Below are 20,245 nucleotides of genomic sequence, written 5' to 3' on the forward strand. Positions count from 1 at the left end.
TGTCAAAATACAGATAATTATTATGTTACACAATTTATTTATAAATCTTTTTTATCTTTCCATTAGTTTGTTTAAAAAATTTATTTTTTTTTAAGAAATATTTTTTATGTAGGTATCATACATATAAATGTATGTATTCTTCTATATTCCATTTTTTTTTATGCTTTATGCTATAAGCTCATAATATTTTGAAAGTAACATATTCAAAATATAATTATAATATACATAAAATGATGTGTTTCTGTACACATTGCTATTTGTGAATAAAATTTTTATACAAAAAGTTATAATAAAAAAGCCACTTTATTATACAACATTATTTAAAAAATATTATTTATAAAACAAAAATTTAGCAAATATTATTATTAAAAATAATAATATTTGCTAAATTTTTGTTTTAAAGTTTACGTATTATAATTACAAATGCAACAATATTTTTGCCTAAATTAGATCTAATTCAACAGATACGCGCACAATTATTTAACGTTTTAATTTAAAAAGTAACATTAAACAGTAACAAAATTTTATAGATTTTAAAAATATTTTTCTATACTATAAAATAAGTAAGTTTACTTACATATTTAAGAGTTTTTCTTTTATAAATAAATAAAAAGGATAATTTTTATTTGGAAAATTCTTAACTAACAATGATACTTAATGATGACATAAAGGAAAGCAGCAATGCTTTTTTAAAATCTTTTATTATTTGCGGAGTGTTTCTTCTTTTTATATTACGCTATTACTTCTTGTTAAATAACGTCATTGTCACGTGAGATATAATATAATTGATAAAAAAATATTATATCTGACGCTGCTATGTAGTCGCATTTACTTTGCTGTTCTGATAAGAGAGAAGCAGCGTTTTTGTTTCCCGTTTTTTAATGCTATTTCGTTGATTTATCGAACTCTCAGATCTGCAACATTTAATAATATCAATAATTAGAATCATTTTATGCACAATATCGCTTTTATTTTCTAGATTACTTAAAAATATGGTATATAAGTTGATGTATTTTAATAAACGAAATTACTTAATATAAAAGTGTTAAAAAATCATTGTCTAAAAATAATTACGCGATTCTCATTTATAAAATGGATCGCATTTATAAAATTTGCAAACCAAGATTTGTAATCTTTGAACACTATAATCTAACTCTTTTCCTCGCTCTTAATGCTTAAATAGTAAATAATTAAGTGCTTTTAATACCTATTAAACTACTAAAACATATTTAGGAACAAGGACAAACAAAAAAGTAAAATCTTTTTCCATGAAAAAACGCCTCTGACACTTCGGCGCTATGGGACTCTAGCCCCAAAGGCCTGCGAGTAAACGTGTGAACTGGTTCACCGTAGCTCACGCGCTGCGAGCTACATTGAAGGAAAACGCGAACGGGATTTCGCGAGATATGGTACACATTGAACCGGTCTCGTAAATTCTATTCACCTGTGATAAGAGTCCTGCCGTTGTCTCTGTGGCCAAAGATGAAACGCGCCATATATCAGGGGATTTACCAAGCTGTTGCTCATACCGAAGAAAAATATTCCGCTCTGCAGCTCCTCGCTGAGCTGAAAAAGATATTTGTTTGTTAGCATATACGACGTTGACTTTTTCAATGTAGCCTAATCCAATCCCCCTCCTTCCAGCTCGTGTTGTTCCGAATTAAAAACTATACTCACGCGATCATCCGGGTTCATGAATAGGAGAATTATCATCATTGTGTAGTACGGCGTCCACCAGATGAGAAATGCCGCTACTATAACGACACTGATGCGTAGCGATTTCGTTTTCGCCCGGCTCATCAGTTTTCTCCTATTTAAATCGCTGTTTCTGTACGTCCTCATCGGATCCGTTTTAAAACTTCTCTGACTTCCTGGAACAAGGATGTTTTGTTAAATGTATCCTTTAATTTGTATCACTGTAACGACCATAGTCAAATCAGGGATTTTCAATTTACTTTTTCAATTTTATTAAGCTATATCTTTGTAAACTGTTTCAGTTTTTATTGAAAGGTCATAAAATTTAGAGTTTTGTATATGAATTTTGTAACATTTTGAAAAAAATAATAAAATCCCTTTGTGAGAAAATACACAATTTGTTAATTCTACTTTGTGACTTTTTGATAATCTCATTTAATTCAATGTGTTCAATAACATAAAATGTATTGCATTTTTCGCATGTTTAACTATTTTTAATTCCATTTAATTAAAATTTTGTTGACTATCTTTTCAACAATTTAATATTGAATATTGTTTTATCAAAAAGGGATTTAATAAGACGATTATTAATTGTTTTTATTAAAAAATAAAAATTATTGTATATGTACAATATAAAATACTACATGTTATTTGGATATTTAAAGCTACACTTTCCGAAACGAGCAATAATACATTTATTTTATTTTAATTAGTTTATCTTATTTTATACATAAAAGTATTAAGATATAATTATTAATAAATTAAGTTTATGAGATATTTTATATTTTATGTCGAAATATGCCAGAATAAAGTATAAAAAATGTCTTATAAACTACTAATTTTTTCGATAACTTTATCTTAATACTTTTATGTACAAAATAATTAGATATATTATATTAATGTAAAAAAGTCATATATAGTTTTATTCTAGAAAAAAATGGTAATAATTTTTATTATAATCTAAAAAAAAACAATTTTTTGGAAATTTTATTTTATTTACTATTACTTATTCCTTTTACATGTATAAATACAATTTTCTGGAATACAGTTTTTGTTATGATACATTGTTTCAGGGATAAGTTTGTAATGCTTTAAATATCAAAAAGTGAAATTAACAACACATGTTTCAATGAAAGCATAATTTTGTGTAAATACTTACGGGAGATAGTGATCACCGTGGATACATATGTGGTGATTAAAATTGCTAATGGCAGGATGAACATGAAGAATAGGCTGAAACTTCCGTAGAGCTGTTCCTGCCAGGGTTCAGTGTAAACGCCGTGTGTCACGCATTGCGTAAATACTTCGACGAATGGTCCTTGGGCAACATGAAATACCGCGATCTGTGAAAATAAATCGGTAAATATATAAATATGCAGACATCAATATTAACTTGTGAAGAAAATAATGATAGAATATGTTGATTAGGTACTGTCTGCGAATTCGAAAGGAAATTTATAGAATCTAAAAGTTCAAAAATCTACGTGTGAAGATGTGACGCAAATAAATAAATTAGCTAATACATAAAGTCTTGCAGAAATATTTATAAAAACACGTTTACACGTGCTTTTCTCATATCAACATTATCTTATATCAACATTAAAATAACATTAAAATAAACGTAAGCTGTTTAACAACACGCATATTCGCAGTTTGATTATTTTTATCAAATTTAAGGCTAATAGTAAGAAATTTAAACTGTAATAAGTTCAACTGTAATAATTTATTTGAAATATTTATATAATCATATAGTCATATATGATTTAATTAAAATTAAATTTTATTTAAATATTTATTTCAAATAAGAGTGTATATTTTATAAATTCTACATAAACGTAAAATGCAAATGTAAACTTGAACGTTAAACACTCTCCATTTATTTATGGCTTTATGATATATCAATAAGTATTATTTTAATTACGTAATAAATATACAGATATTGTTTTTTTTATGTTTAAAAAATGTATGTACATACATGTATGTAAAAATACATGTAAAAGGAACGGAGCTAATATCATTTTCGACGTTCATTTGTAAACGTCCGTTCATCGAATCTCTACGGCGTTTGACGGATCAGCTGATTTCCAAATTCTCCGTATTTCCTCCGGTAAAGGGGATCCCGAGAAACGGGAGATGCAATGAAGGTTACTGCTGTCGTAAAAAGAATCTCGTAGAACGGGTGAGGCGCATTAATTAAACGGGCCGTTTGTCTCTGGTCTTGTCAAGAGATATACGTTTGTCATCAATCTCTGCGGCACGGACCGCGTTTTTTTTCTTCTTCTATCGCGACGATAGCATTGTTCCTTGACCGGGCAATGGCTCGCGATCTTCGTTTTCTCCGTTCCTAACGCGTCGACGGGTGACTTCGGCGAGAAGACACGGAGATCTCGGAGATTCAAAGACACTGCACCTGCCCGATGTATTTGACATTTCATTGAATCTTGAGATTATTCAGAATTGATTTTTCCTCGAGAATACAGGAACTAGCTGAACTAGTCCGGCCGAGCAGGTTTGACCGAATTGCAACGTGTCTGGTACACACACACACACTATTTGTTATTACTTGTTTTATAGATAATGCATATAAAAAGAATTTATTAGAATAATTAAGAATTTTATTGATACCGTAATGTACGAGCAAACAGTTTTTTATGTTAAAGATAGAAAAAAGGATTAGTTGCAACTATTCGCAGCAGTAAAAATCTGTACGCAGTAGTTAAAATTTAGTTGTATGTAATTGGAGTTTTAATTATATTTGTTATAATAGCACAATAAATTTAATATGGCAAGACAACTTTCTGCGAAAATCAATGGAGTATATATATCGCTCAAAAGTATTTGCTCACTTGGTTTTTCTAAATTAAATAATGATAATTTTGAAGAAAAATAAATTTTAATCTCCTTCCCAATCTTTTACAATTTTACATGTTAGACTTAATAATAAATTTAATCGTTAAAAATTTCACATTCTGTATATATATATAATAGATTTATAGAGAATGGAGTTTAGACATATAAAAGAAATACAATCAAAAAATCGAGGTGGGCAAATACTTTTGAGCGTTTTAATGTATGGATTAAAACTGTTAATAAATCATATTAAATAAGATACCATATATTTTTGCTAAAGTAAAATACTCATTACGTTAATAATTTTTATTATAGTAAAGAATTTGTTTAATATATAAGCGTACTAATAATTGCTTTAAGAACTATCATAATTTGTTCAAGTATTAGTTTCTTTGTTGAACTTCTATCAAATCTTATTGTTGTATTATTGCTCATGCAGCAATCTGTAGCTTTCCTAAACCACTTAATCTATTTTTTCCGTATATAAAATATGTATACTGATCTTTTTGTGTGTTGTGTATATTGCTGATCCTGTTTTTTACTACAAACTCGCTAGAGATTTGTCTTTCCTGGATGTAAGAGACATTAATAACTTTGCTGAGGTGCTAATTAAATCATTGGCATAATTACTTGAGATTAAACGTTCAGAATGTGATGTAAATCGATTCTAAGTTATTTAAAAATTGTTTTATTAAAGAACTGTAAAAAAAATTACAAAAACTGTTGATTTTATTAATTCAGAATCTCATTTCAATCATCATGGTGCATTTTATTGCGAAGATTCTTGGTTTAGTAATCTCTGCGATTAAGAATCTTCGCGAGCTCAAAGGATCTACGTCGCAAGAAATTCTTCAATACATTTCATATGTTTACAATATTCCGTCTACTGCGGCACGACGTCAGGTTTGTATTAATGACTTTCCGTTTTTTTCTCAATGATTAGTGAGTGAAATAACATAGTATATTAATAAATTAAAATTAATTCAACATTAAATTCTTTTAAAATTAAATATTTTAACCTTAGACATATAAACATTATTTGTGTGTGTGTGTATAAAACTGTTTTATATTTACTTAAATAAATACAAACAAGATGAGTGGACAAAGTAATGAAATGCTTAATATAAATGTATATAAATGTTTGGTAACAAAACTTTTTTAATTATTCCATGGTTTGTATTACGACATTGTAAACAATACATAACAGCGTGTATTTTTTTCTAGTAGTATACATTAAAATGAATAAGTTTTTTTTACATATTATTATTCATTGTGATGTCGATTGGCAACAAATTAAATTTGGGAATTTTTTGTCTTGTTTTTATCATTTATTTTAAATACGTAATCTAAAGAAATTGCATAATTCAATTAAGCGTGTCGGCGAAATTTTCTTACAAAAGTGCATGCTTTACAGATAATTTAATTCTACAGTGATTTATTCATTAAATTTTATTAATTAAAAAGAAAATTCATTGCATATTTTTTAAGTCCACTTTGTTGACCGCGACTACTTTATCATGACCTGAGTATGCGATATTGAAATCACTGTAAGATAATGTAATCACTCATGATTACATTATCTTACAGTTTATGAATATAATTTGTTTTGTATTATTATTTAAATCGTTTAACATTATTTACGACTTTTAATCTTATATAAATAGAGCAAAAAGACAAGCTATGCTATTATTTAATAAAAAAATTGTCTGTAGAGCACTCTTTATTACTCTCTTTTCTTTTTTGTTCATTGTTTTCTATTCGTTTTTATTTAATATATGATATATATACATGTATACACACACACATATATACAAATATAAACAATATATATATAATATTGACAGCAAAGTGTGAAATTTTTCGAATTTTTTTTTTCAAGACAGTCTAATCTTCAAACTAATCAATTCGTGAAAGATTTTTGTAAAGTTTTGCAAAAGTTATATTTATGCAATACTGTCCCTTAACAAAAACTATGAAGTGATTTGTACATCCGTACATTCACGAACACGTTTCGGCTTGCCATTACAGGTACGGAGTGCCTTAAAGCGTGGAGTTACTTGTGGTATTCTGAAGAAAATCGACGGTCACTATAATCTGCCGACCGACAACGAGATCGTACGGCAGGAGGTGGCTGCTCAAGAGATCGGCCTGCTGGATTTGTACTGCCAGCGGAAAGTTCATCGATCGAGAGGCGGTAAGTTGCGACGTAACAGAGGTGCTGGGCGCAGTCGAAGGGTCACCTGCAGGTGCAGTAGGAAAGGTCAGGCGCGACGAAGGTCACGAGGATGCGGGTCAAGGTCCTGCAGGAGGCGAAGAAAGGGAAGATGCGAATGCGGAGATTCCGGTAGACAGGTAAACGACGAGACGACAGGGCCTAGGATCGACCCTATTCTGAACGCTGATAAATTGACTGACGGGTCAACGGGATTGAACCGGACCACGGGAGTAATCGAAGGGATCGGCGGCACCGAGCATATCAATCGCTCAATCATGCCTTCCGGACAATGGGATTGCAGTGTACCGTTATCATATTAATCGTGGAGATATTTCAGTAATATTCCCTGGGAGTCTCAAATTTTGTGAATACAATTTTAATTTTTTTTAACAACAAACTAGAATTGTTTTGAAAAGTAAATTTTGCTTCCAGTCTCATTTGAATTTGTAAGTACTAACAGTTTTGGATACATACATATATATATATATATATATATATATATATATATATATATATGTACATACATTGGAAAAGAAGTAGAATTCTATTTGTAGACAAATTTCATGTATTTGTTTTTATAGTGTATGTTTTTACTGCTACATAAAACATAACAAAATAAAAATAAAACAATTTTATGATTCAATTTGTGTTTTATATAAAATTATTTTATATTAAAACTAGATTCGAAAAAAAGATTAACATTTATTTTGTATTTTGATCGTACTTTGTCGAATGACCAAGGATTTTTGTAAATGTGGTGTCATGTATTGCCAGTGATTGCTAAGCAGAAAATGAATTTCTTTTATATATCTGTATTTTTTACTGCTGCATTTTTGTAACATAAAATATGTCAAAATAAAAATAAAATTAAAAAGAATTTTATTTAATTTGTATTTCACACAAAAGTCATTGTTATATTAAAATTAGTTTATAGAGATACACACACACACACACACACACACACACACACACACACACACACACACACACACACACACACATATATAACATAAAATTTATATATGTATTATGTATGAAATTACTAAGGATTAATGAGAATGCTGCGTCATTTAATTTCTAATAATCTTAGTAGTGAACTAATGAGGATATGCATTTTTTGTATATTTATATTCTTATTACTGTATCTTTGCTTTATAAAATATTATGTATAATAAAACTAAAAAATATAATATAATACATTACTTCTAACCGATCATAATATATTAAACATTAAAAAATATACTTTAACTTATTTTTCTACTAAAATGATTACATTAAAATAAAAATTAGATGCACCATCAAATTGTTGAGGAAATATCTAGTTTAGAGCGCAAAGAATTTGCCTATTTTTGATGACGTTTAAAAGAAAATTAGTTGTGTATTTTTTCTACGCTTTTACACATTTAATCTCCCTCCTCTACACACATGCAAATTAGAATTACTATAATATCTATAAATAAATAATTGTTTGTATGTTATTTGATTTTGTTAAAAAGTAGTATTTGTTTTTTAAAACTGAGTTATTTTATAATTTTATAATAATTTGCTATATTTTTTATTTATTATAGTTTTTAGTTCATTTAGTTATAAACATTTGTAAATATTTATTAAATTTGTATAAGTAGATAAAAGGTTAAAAAAATATGTAAGGTGTAAATTTCTTTAAAAAAATTCTAAAAAATAGGCCACTCTCTTACCACGCTGTTGACTAGAATAAGAATTTTCCCCTGTAAGAATTTTTGCGAACGCTGTGTCATTTAATTGCTGGCCGTAGGAAATGTTTTTCTTATGTACTTCGTACTTCTGGAAAGAACGTCAATATCTTAAGCGGAAGTTGAGAAGTTTCCGCTGAACACATGTTGTAGAGTTACAAAGTACTGATTAAAGGTGAAATAACTTCACAAAATACGTTTATATAAAACGTTTTCTCCGGCAACGATTGATATTTCATGAAATATTAATTCTTTGTCTGATGCACCATGTATATATACCTTAAGTGGCTTGAGACTCTTTTGCATACTAATGATGCATACGATGCAAGCGAGACAGAATATATGTGTTGTATAATGTTTGCTGTATTCTCTATTTTTCCAAGGAGCCACGACCAGGGGTGCATATTATAAATTAAATTGTTTTCTTATTCATCATAATTAATGTACACTTTGCGCTCGCTTCCCGGAAGTTCGATGTAAATCACAATATCTTTGATTTGTTATTTCTCTCCTTGGAAAATCTCCTGTTATTTCCGTTCCTCGGAAAACTTACAATAAACATTTACATACATTACACAGGATTTTATACGCGCAGTTTGTAACTTCTAATACAACTACAACTAAAAATTTTCCAATAAAAACTTAAGACTCACTTATCGATTAAAATAAGCTGCATCTGTTACAATAATTGATCGTTATATTGAATACTACGTGGTATTAATAGATGTCTATGACATTGTAATTATTAACAAAAAAAGTAAGCCGCTGCATTTTTCTTCAATTTTTTGTTGGTACGGTTACACGATTGATATCAATATAGGAAACGTGAGATATCTGCTCAACTAGTTTTTATGCAACATTATCATAGAAATGTTTTCCATTTGTAATAAATGATGACATACTTAGAAAATTCCATTGAACTTACTTTCAATAAAGATATATTTGACAAGAGATTATAAAAATTATCTATTTTAGAGATATATAAAAAGATATAAAGAAAAATTTATATTTAAAGACAATATTTGCATAAAAAGTTGTTAAAAAAATTATATATTAGATTATCTTTTCTTCAAACTTATTTGTCTAAATAATGAACTATACATATTTAATCCTTTGTTATTTGAGTTATAACTTAAGCAAAAACTTGTTTGTTACATAAAATGTATGCAATATTTGTCAATTATCCTGTTGTAAAATCTTTTATATTTTAATAACTATAGTTTAGATTAAATTACTATTATTAAACTTTAACTCTTCTGTTAATTAAAAAAATTACGGAATTAAATAATATAAATATCCGATAGAAAAATTTTAAAATAATATCTTCAACTGTACAATTTCATACTAAACTGGTTTTGTGATGGGCATTTTTCTAACAATCAACTGCCTTGACGACACGGTATTAAATAATCGCTATTTAATATTCAAGCGAGAATTATTCGTCCAAGTAGGTGATATAATTTTTTGTTGTAAATTACTGTTCGGTAAAAAACTGATCTTCAAGAAAAGCAACGCATGTGACATTTTAATGATTGATTACATCTTTTATAAGTGTTTTTATGTGTTAAAATATCAAATTAATAATGTAATAATTGAAACAATAAAAAATAAATCTTTTTATATGGAATTTAAGATAATAGAAGTATGGTTTGACTGTATAATTTTTTAAGATTAAATATTAAATCGCGTATTTTATGTAATATCTATGTTCCTGGTACATGTCTTTCCGATAATATTGCTCTATAAAAAAAATGTTGATCAGAATAATATAAAATTTAAAATATTTGTTACATTTTGAAAAATATAAAAAGAAAATTTATAAAAATATCTAATGTAAATATATTTTATCGGTAACACTCTGTGCGGGAAATGTTTAAAAATTTGTGTGCCATCTCATAATAATAAATTTTTAAAGGAAACCAGAGAATTATATAGATGTAATAAAATAAAAATCTAAGATATGAAAGTATAATTTTAACATTTTAAAGGAATATGTAAATTATGAATACATAATGGTTTGTGTGCATAATGTACGCCATTAAAATGCTTTTACTATGATATATAAATGCAAAAAATGTAACTTATAAAATTTAACATTTATATGAGAAAACATCTTAATCTTTTCTTAAAAGAGACACAACTAAAAAATTCAAGCTTCTTAAAAAAGAGAGAAACAATTTTTCCAACAAAAAATTATTGACTTTAGAACAATGATGGTTGCTTAACAGTATAGTATTTGTCTACTACCTCGAAAATCACATTTCTTGATTGTGTTCAATAAATACAAACTAAAAAATGTTTTCTATCAGATAATACAGGAGTTTTCATAATATCATTTCAAATTATGCAATAATTAATTTTTTTGTAAAGCAAGCAAAAATGAGTGTCAGATTCAATTCATAATACTTCATCTAATTTACAAATAAATATTATAAAACGTGATTTTACATAAAAAAATAAAGAGCAAAATTGAATAACTTCTAAAGAACGTAAGGACATAAGCAATAGGAAAATTATTCTCCAATTTCATACAGATATTCAAATGTAGTTAATAGAACAATCTATAAAAATTAAAAATTTTTTTGTTAATTTGATTAACATGTGTGTGACACATCTTAAAGTTAACCAATCAGAAATTATGTTTAAAATTTAAATGGTTGCATGTCTTTGAATGGTAGAACTAGTAATGACAGATGACCAAATGTAATCATTGATTGACTAGCTTTGAACCTCAAAAACTATTGTTTGACATAAAAATTTACTCTCTAAATGGCAATCAGTGTATTATCACTGATTTACAGTGGTATACTTATAGCTGTGATGGTTAGTGAGTATATTTATTGTCTTTTAGTGATTATTACTTCAGAATTAGTGTACAATCACTGAAAGATCAATGTATTTATTTTATTGATTGACAAGTTATAAGTATAACGTTGAAATTTAGTGTATTTTCACTAATTTCCCTGATTTTTCACTGACTGCAATAGAGAGTACAAATAACAATTTTACACTTAATTTCTCGAAAATTTTTTCACTGACATTTTGGAACTCGCGAATTTCGGGACACCGTGTATATTTACATGTCTCTATAAGCCAAAGTATAATATGTAAAGCAAAATCGTCCTACCTGTGGAGTGGCAAGCACAAGAGCCAGCAGCCAAGCGAGAGCGACGAATCGCGAACATCTCTGCGACGTATTGAGGCCCTTCATAGGATATCGCACCGCGACAAATCGATCGACACCGATCAGCACGAGTACAAAAGTGCTAAGATATAGGCTGAACATTTGTAGGAACTTGAAACATTTGCACGCGGCATTGCCCCACAGCCATGCGACATTGTAGCTCCAGATCGCTTCGCCGGCGAGGCAGAAGATGGTGACTAGTAGATCGGCTACTGACAGGTGGAGGATCAGGGTGTAGATCGCCGAGCATCCACGCTGTCTGGGACGATTCTTCCTGATCGAGTATATCGTTGCTAAATTGCCGACCAGGCTTAGGACCGACATAACTGCTAACACGATGACTTTGAAGTATATTTCCTTGGTCAGCTTGGGCGCGTGCTCCAGACATGTGACGTTTTTGGTACCCCACTGGTACACGTTCGATCGTTCAGCGAGCACATCGTGGCCGGTGAGATTGTCGCAGGTGATCGGGAAAACAAGGGAGAGACTGGTGACGCTCGGTGAGTCGGTGCTGTTGCTGCTGATCGTCGATAGCTTCATCGTTCTCGGCATCGGCGTCGGCCGCACCTCGTTTCCCAGGGCGATGCTTCCGGTTCATCGGAGATACGATGTCGACGATCGAACATGTGCCTCCGTTCTCCAGCGGAATCGCACGATCATCTTAAGAGGTATATGTGGGGACATCCAAAGTGGGAAGGATGAGTTCAGGTTCTTCTCCGGTTCTTCTCGCCTTGTTTTTGGATCCTCGTTCTCGTGCGATTGATCGCTTTATATTTATCATTCAGGCGACGCGAGGGAATGAGACTCGTGCGAAGGGTAGCTGCCACCTCGGACTAATAGAGACTCAACTAACTCAAACAATTAAAGGAAGATGCCTGAAGGACATTTCATATTACATAACAAACGCTGAACTAACTCAAACGTTCCACCCAAAAGATGTGAAGGATTTCGCTTGTTATATTTAACGTTCTCCAAGTTTCGGAATATTTGATCTGTTAGTTACAATGAGCATTGATTATTTGGAGAAATTTTTTTATTCTTTTTTGAAAAAAAATTACGTGTCTCTCTTATCAACGGTTTTTATAGATAACGGGTTCAATTAAAGTTCATTAAGTTAAATAATATTTTTTAATCAATTTTTGAAAATATTTTGTAAATTTTACTTCTTTAGTATTATGTAATAACAATAATCAGTTTTTTATTTTGAGATAATAACTGTAGCATTTTATTGGCTGAAATAATTTTTACAATAAGAAAGTAAAAAAAATTTTATATTACTAAAATATGAATTTATAATTTTTATAAATATTTAGTTAATTATTAAATTTTTTCAATAATTTATGTTTATAATTTTATTAAAAAATAATAATCTTGTAAATTTTAAATTGTACAAATTGTTTAGATTACTTAAAATTAAGTAAAATTTTTGGTTAAGAATAAATTAGCATTCTGTTATCTTTTGTTATCTACAACAAGTAAGTAATTTTCAGTAATTTAGCTCAATAATTTAATCTTTGATTATGCATGAATTTTTTTTAAAGCGATGTGAACTGGTCATGATATAAAAACCAGACCTTGAATAATCTTGTGTATTGATCGTATAATATCATTCGTGAGAAACCTAAAACGAAATAATTCGTTTATTAATTGACCATAATACCTTTTTCATACAATTTAATTTTCAAAGAATTCCGTAGGAAAATAACATGTTTGCTTATCATATGCTTGCATATATAGCTTTATCTAAATGCGTTTTATTCTTAAGAGAAAAATGTAATAACAGTTAAACGACATAATCTTAAATTAATAACGTAGATTTACTTTTGCAAACATTGTCGCGAATAATGTTGAATGCAGCGTCTGAATGTTATAAAACTCACACAGCACACACTTTTAAGAAAGTTTTCTGACAGATATTGTGCTGTATGGGAACTAATACAGTTATCATGATTTTTGTCAACAGCACTGATAATAATTGTTATTAATAATAATTTCGTTGATGGACTCATGCAGATTTTCCTTGAAGATGTCGTTCAGAATAAGTTTATTATGCAAAAATTTGTGCATAATAAAGTTTTTCTCTCTAGGTACATAGTTTCGTTGATTGATGAAGCATTATTTTTTATTTGCATCTTGCATATTTTTTGACAGATGCACTTGAAGACGTTCCACTGGCATTTCAATTAATTGTTTATTTAAAGTTAATTGTTTTCTAAAAAAATTCTTTTTCTTTACACCGTACACATATAAAGAATCGTTTTTAAACAATTATGTGAATCGCGCGTACACAATAATGTTCTCAAAAGTGATATACTTTCTCCTATTTATCTTTCTTTTTCTTTAATCATTTAGCACTTTTTCAAGAGTTTAATATATACATTTTAATATAAACTTGGGACGCGCTAAGTGAGAGAGATGACTCGCGTGTTTTGCAAAAAATAGTTCAACACGACGACGGCGGTTTTGCTCGGAAAAACCAGAGTTTCCGCGGGATTACACGTTGCCTTACGCGCATACAAACGCAACAACTCATTCGCACTGCGTAAACTCGACTGATCGATGAGAAATTAGTGCCACGCTATCTCGCTCGCTTCACCGCAACAATCTTCTCTCGTCACCTTGATTTTTTCATTCACGTTTACACGCTTATTATTGGGCGTTCGGCTGCGAACGCATTGATTGCGATCTAAATTGGACACTTATCGACAAATTTATTCTTATATATAACTATTTGTAAAAAGTGATTTGCATGTTGATATGTTGATTTGAATTACTGATATAATAATAGTTATGACAAATAGTTAATATGATACCATGTAAACAGCTAATCCGATACAAAAGCATAAGAAGTACATAGAAAATATTTATGCATGTGAAAAAAAAGTTTCTTTTTCATTTGTTATTTAATAATACACTTCCAATGTTAGACGTGTAATAGCTGTCCTCATTTTTTTTTCGAGGAATGAGGATGTTATACTTTTTTAGGACGCAGTCGTAAAGTACAGTGGTGCACAGTTATTTCCTCTTTCCACTTTCCTGAGTTTTCTGGCTATAACTGTTAACACAATTTTTTTCGAGCAGAATGAACCTTTGATCGATGCAGTTTCTCGATCCGACACTACGGTTACCTTGAATATCGACATATGTATCTCAAATTCTCAGATAGAAAGACCCGGTCAGATCGCTGGATTTCGATGCTGCAACCGGATAGGTAAGCCGATTGAAGTATCTTTTCGGGATTGCATAATCGTCCGAAGTAAAAAATCGTTGGATGTACAATATGTTAGGCTTAACGGATTTTAGGCGTTATTTTTTCTGTTATTCTTGATGTATCTTCCAAGCTTTCGACATCGAGCACATTAATTATATTTATGTTTAAGACATTGCAGTCGAAGAAAGAAACTTTCAAACTTCAGACGGAAGAAGTTAATGAGAAATATTTATTTTTATTTCACGTTTAAACTTATTGTTAATAACTTTTTGTTCTGACGGATTTGCAGGTTAAAGATGCATTTAGAAGATGGGTCAGTATATGCAGTTAGATTTTTTCTCATCTCGATTCTCTATATACCACAAAAGTTTTGAAGTGCTAAAAGGTTCATATAATTCAGAAGAAAAAAAATTTTAAGACTTCTGTCTTTATAAGAATCTTTTCTTTTATTACTATCCTGAGAGTACAGCATTAAAAAAATTTTATTTCTTACTTGAAATGATTCTAATATACATAAATGTGTAATATATTAACAGTTGTATGGAAATGTATGATTTTGTTAAGATATTAATAAACTTAGCTAGATACAGATTGGAAAATAATTTTTTAGACTATTAAAATAATTAATTAGAACGTTCAGATTAATTAAAAAATTATTAAAACTTTTTGTAGCATTACTAATGATTTTCGAAGTACATTATTATTAAGCTAACAAAAAATTATAAGATTTTAAATACTTCAGCAAAACTGTTTTTCCACGTGTTTTGAAAAAAACTATCTTGAAATTTGTTTGTATGAGTACCATTGTGACTTACAACAAAGCAATTAACCTTGACATAAAAATTTATTCGATCTAACGGTTACTAATGCTGAATCTGTGTGACCTATTTAAATTATGTTGATTAAAAGGCATTAATTAATTTCAAGGAACTAACATGATGCAACTCATAAAAAAAGAGTAAACGGTAAGCTTATTTTAATAATAATAATAATAATAATAACAATAAAAATAAAAATAATAATAATAATAATAATAATAGTTCTAGAATTATAATTGATAATTTAATAGATCGAAAGATTAAATTAATAATTAACATTAATTTACATAATTAATTCATGATTTGTATGTATATTACACATGCATGTTCACATGAAAAAAACAATTAAAGATGATAATGCTGCATAAAGTTTTGATATTTTATTAATCAATTTAAAGTCTACGTAATTATTTCGTAAGTTGAAAAAAGTTATTTGTAGTTTTGTATCTGGTTAAATTTTCAAACACTGTAGCAAAATCCTTTTCGTGTATATGTACATCTTATGAATTTGTACTTACGTAATATAATACGTAATAATATGTTATTATAGGAAAATAATATGTTATTTACTCACTCCTCTTTTACTTTTTTTTATTTATTTAGTAGAAGTAATACTTCAGTAATGGAATAATTAGCACGTTTAGAAATACGTTGAGTTTTTTGCTTCCGATGTAATTAGAACACAATCAGTGTAATCTTATGGAATACAATAATGGATATTTAGCTAGAAGTAGATATTGAGAAAAAGAAGATTCATCGTCGTGATTGCGGCGAGTTGTTTCACAAAACTAATTAATTTATATAAATAATCGGTTTCGGTAAATTAGTTTCAATATACAATTCTTGATTTCATCCATTTCCCAAAATAATAAGAATAGTATCGCGATTTATAAATTCCGTTCTTAATATTATATTATTATTGTGTTATGCAAAGAAAAACTCAGTAAATTAGTAACATTTATATTTATTTATTATTCTTCATTTTTTAAAGAATAAATTTATTTTAATTTTTAACATTTTTTAAATTAGACAGTATTATTATATTAACCATTAACTTTTTTTATTTACATGTACATATATCTTATTAATTAATTAATAATCTGAAAATCAGTCATATTTTAATGGACTTAATTCTGTATACGCTTAATTCTTCATTTAAAAACTCTAATAAAACTCTAATAGATGTGTAATATTTTATAATACTTCCTGATTTAGAATTAGTTCTACATTTTTAAATAAATATATATATGTATATTAATTTATTATTTTTAGTTTTTGAATAAATTCTCTATTTGCACGAATTTTTTGAAACTTTAGAGTTGTCAGAAATAACAACCCTATTATGTATAATAATCTGTAACGATTATAACCAATAAGAAATAATACAGATAAAATAATTTTAAATAAATAAAAAATACACATGTTTAATAATCTTGATTAAAATTGTATATTATAGAAAAATTTAAAGTTTTATATATTTATAGAAAAAAATATTAACAGAATTTTTATTACTTGAACATTGTTTTTCACCGAACGTTCGATTATCCATATAATTTTGAGAAACTATACAAAAATATACTACATTTATGTCACTTTGAATTGCGTGACATATGACTTTTGATTCCAGTATCAGCAATTTGAATTTCATAAACGTGTAGAAATATCGACAAAATGCAAACGTTGCGTCTGAACATTAAAAAGTAATATCTCCAGTTACATTTTGAAGCGATTGCTGTTTTAGAAATAGATGATATAAAGAACCTTAGATGATAAAAAGACAGCACCACCATTCAAATAGCTGCCCCAAAAACAATATGAAAACTATTCAGAAATTTCGAGAAAACGGAATGGAATAAGTGAAGAAATCTATAAAATTTTATTTTTAATTTTAATTTTATTGTACTCGCGGAATATTGTATAAATAATAAATTGAATGAGAAATACTCGTTTATTTTAAAATGTATAGTCGATTAATTATAAAAATTTATTTTTTTAAACATTTTGTCTTTTACCCGATTTAAAAAGAGATGCTTAATTCAAATTAAATTTGAAGTTTTTAAGAATAAATTCCATTAATGCCAATTTGAAATATACATAAATATGTTATAATTTGTATTTGTATTTTTAGTAATGTATTTAATAAGATTACGATAAAAAATTTTAAGAAATTAATTTATGAAACATTACGTGTATTTTCAGTTATTTCAGATATTCTTTTAATATTTATGTGTACAATATTTTAATACTTTAATATTATAATATTTATGGGAATATTTATTGTACATTTTGTTAATATGTAAAATATTTATTACCTGTGTAAGTTTTATTATTTTGTGTATATTTTTGTGTATATTTTTGATTATGTAGTATAAAGCAAAATAATTACAAAGAATTTGTGACAGGTATATGTCTTAATAACACGGTGACATTTCTTGAACTTCGTAAACCAGACATGGACATAAATTTGTATTCTTTTATGTATTAATATTATTCATTATATACTTCCAGTCACCTTGAAATTTAAAATTAATCAATGTCAACTTGATAAAGTACATTCTTTTCTTTGCATATCTTTTTGATAAAGAAAATATCAAGAAACGTAAATTAGCATACTCACATGGGTTCTCATATTTTTCTATCCATATCTCTTGCGTGAATATATACAACGTTTGATTAATATTATTTAATAAAAATTTAATATTTTACTATTATTATTTTAATATTTTAATATTTTATATTAATATATTTTTTTTGTATATTGCATATAAAAGAAGCTAAGTTTTCTTTTAAACAAAACAGAAGCGTTAGTAGAAGGAAAGTTAATATATGCTGGAAGATAGTTAGCAACTTATAAGAAGTTATATTTTTTTAAAAGTTCTTTGTAAAGTTTGTGCGTTTATCACTTTTGTTCTTTTTTTATTGTGGTAAAGATGTATGATTAAATAGTCAATCAGAGGAAAACTAGATAAAAGAGAGATCAATGTATTATAATCTTGATAGAAAAGACAGTAAAGTTATGAATCAACTGTAACATTAACGTAAAATATTTTATTTTAAATTTGCATTTTAGCATTAATTAATTTTCATCGTTGGCTTATTAGATATATGTTGTTTTTGGGGGTTTCTTGAAATTTAAATGATTAAAAAAATTAAACTTTAAAAATGTGATATGTTATTGCATTATTAAGTAATTAAAATGCAATATGCTTGATATTTAACGAAAACAGAGTTTATGGGATAATATAGAGATAATATTGAAATAATAATTGCAACACGATTAGAGTCTTAGAGTCATAAAAAATTAAATCTTTGCTAAATATTTATCGACACACAAAAAGTTTTCATCAAACTACACAATTAAAAAAAATAAACTTATTTTGTAATTACGTATTATCTTATAATAATTTCTATTATGTTAATTATAAATTTAAAGTGAGAAGGACGTTTAATTAATTTTAATAATTTCAATTTCATGTACTCTATGTATAACAATCAAAACCATTGTGGCAAAATGTTGCAAACAAAATATGTCACGTTAATTTAATTTTGAAGAAATTTAATTACTTTGATTTTAATTAGACGGTCTGCATTACTGCAAAGGGCAGTAATAATCGTTTTGTGTATTATTTGTATTTCTGTTTCAGAACACGTAAAAGATGTGTCGTGTAACCTGATTTTTGGACTCCCACTTCGTAGCTTTGCCTCTTCATCCGTTCCCGCAATACATAAAACTTCGAGGACGTGAACTGAATCCCGCAGTGACGTTATTATTCGCCAACGTCATTATGCAGCGTCTGTGCCTCCCTCAAGGATACCGATAGTGATACCGATAGTGATCGAGAAGGAGCGATAAATCAGGATTTTCGCAAAGCTTTTCCGTCCTGCGACCGTCGCGTGTGATTCTTCGCGGCTCTCATTCGCAGCGCACTTCGACCTCCCGAGTCGCGAAACACTCGAAGAAACTATCATTTTTGTGTCGTAACTTCAACAAATGTTATCACAATGAAGAAAATACGAAGTACTTTAAAACGAGAATATACTCGAATTTAGGTATTTGCAGTTCAATATTATGTTCAAGACCATCTTGGGTACACTATACGGGTCCCAGAAAATATCAAGGTCTTATTAAAAGTATTTCTAAAAGATGTCTAAAAAGAAGTTGTTGAAAATGACTTTGGAAAATTTTTAAAAGATCTATAGATATGTAAAAGATATTTTAAAAGACATATTTTTAAGATATTTGTTACATAAGCAATTTTTAAATTTCTTCAAGACATCTTCAGACATCTGTAATTATATGTATTAAACTAATATTTTGAAATATTGTTTGAGATATTTATTAGTTTGCAAAAAGATATCTTTTCACACATCCCACAAGATATCTTTTAGAAATTTAAAAGATACTTTTTTATGTCGCCGTCGTTTTATTAGTTGAATGGAATTTTAAGACTGGCCATGATCAGATTTAACATCGGCCTACAAATATATCACCTTCAGATCAATAGCTACAACCAGTCAAGCAGAGTTGCATTTTTTATAGAACACAATAAATATAAATAT

The 20,245-nt window shown here is 28.2% G+C and overlaps 2 protein-coding genes across 2 annotated transcripts; one reads left to right on the forward strand and one right to left on the reverse strand.

Annotated features, from left to right (window-relative positions):
• Window positions 1-682: 682 nt before the first annotated feature.
• LOC105837832 (gonadotropin-releasing hormone receptor) lies at window positions 683-15,851 on the reverse strand. Its single transcript, XM_028194017.2, has 5 exons — window positions 11,600-15,851; window positions 2,855-3,038; window positions 1,678-1,871; window positions 1,445-1,566; window positions 683-914 (listed from the first exon to the last, which is right to left on the reverse strand). The coding sequence occupies exons 1-5, from the start codon at window positions 12,206-12,208 to the stop codon at window positions 815-817; spliced, it is 1,209 nt and encodes a 402-aa protein (XP_028049818.1). The 5' UTR covers window positions 12,209-15,851; the 3' UTR covers window positions 683-814.
• LOC118647555 lies at window positions 3,045-7,247 on the forward strand. Its single transcript, XM_036292638.1, has 2 exons — window positions 3,045-5,448; window positions 6,574-7,247. The coding sequence occupies exons 1-2, from the start codon at window positions 5,305-5,307 to the stop codon at window positions 7,078-7,080; spliced, it is 651 nt and encodes a 216-aa protein (XP_036148531.1). The 5' UTR covers window positions 3,045-5,304; the 3' UTR covers window positions 7,081-7,247.
• Window positions 15,852-20,245: the final 4,394 nt, after the last annotated feature.

The sequence above is a fragment of the Monomorium pharaonis genome, chromosome 10, assembly GCF_013373865.1.
Source record: "Monomorium pharaonis isolate MP-MQ-018 chromosome 10, ASM1337386v2, whole genome shotgun sequence".
Classification (NCBI taxonomy): domain Eukaryota; kingdom Metazoa; phylum Arthropoda; class Insecta; order Hymenoptera; family Formicidae; genus Monomorium; species Monomorium pharaonis.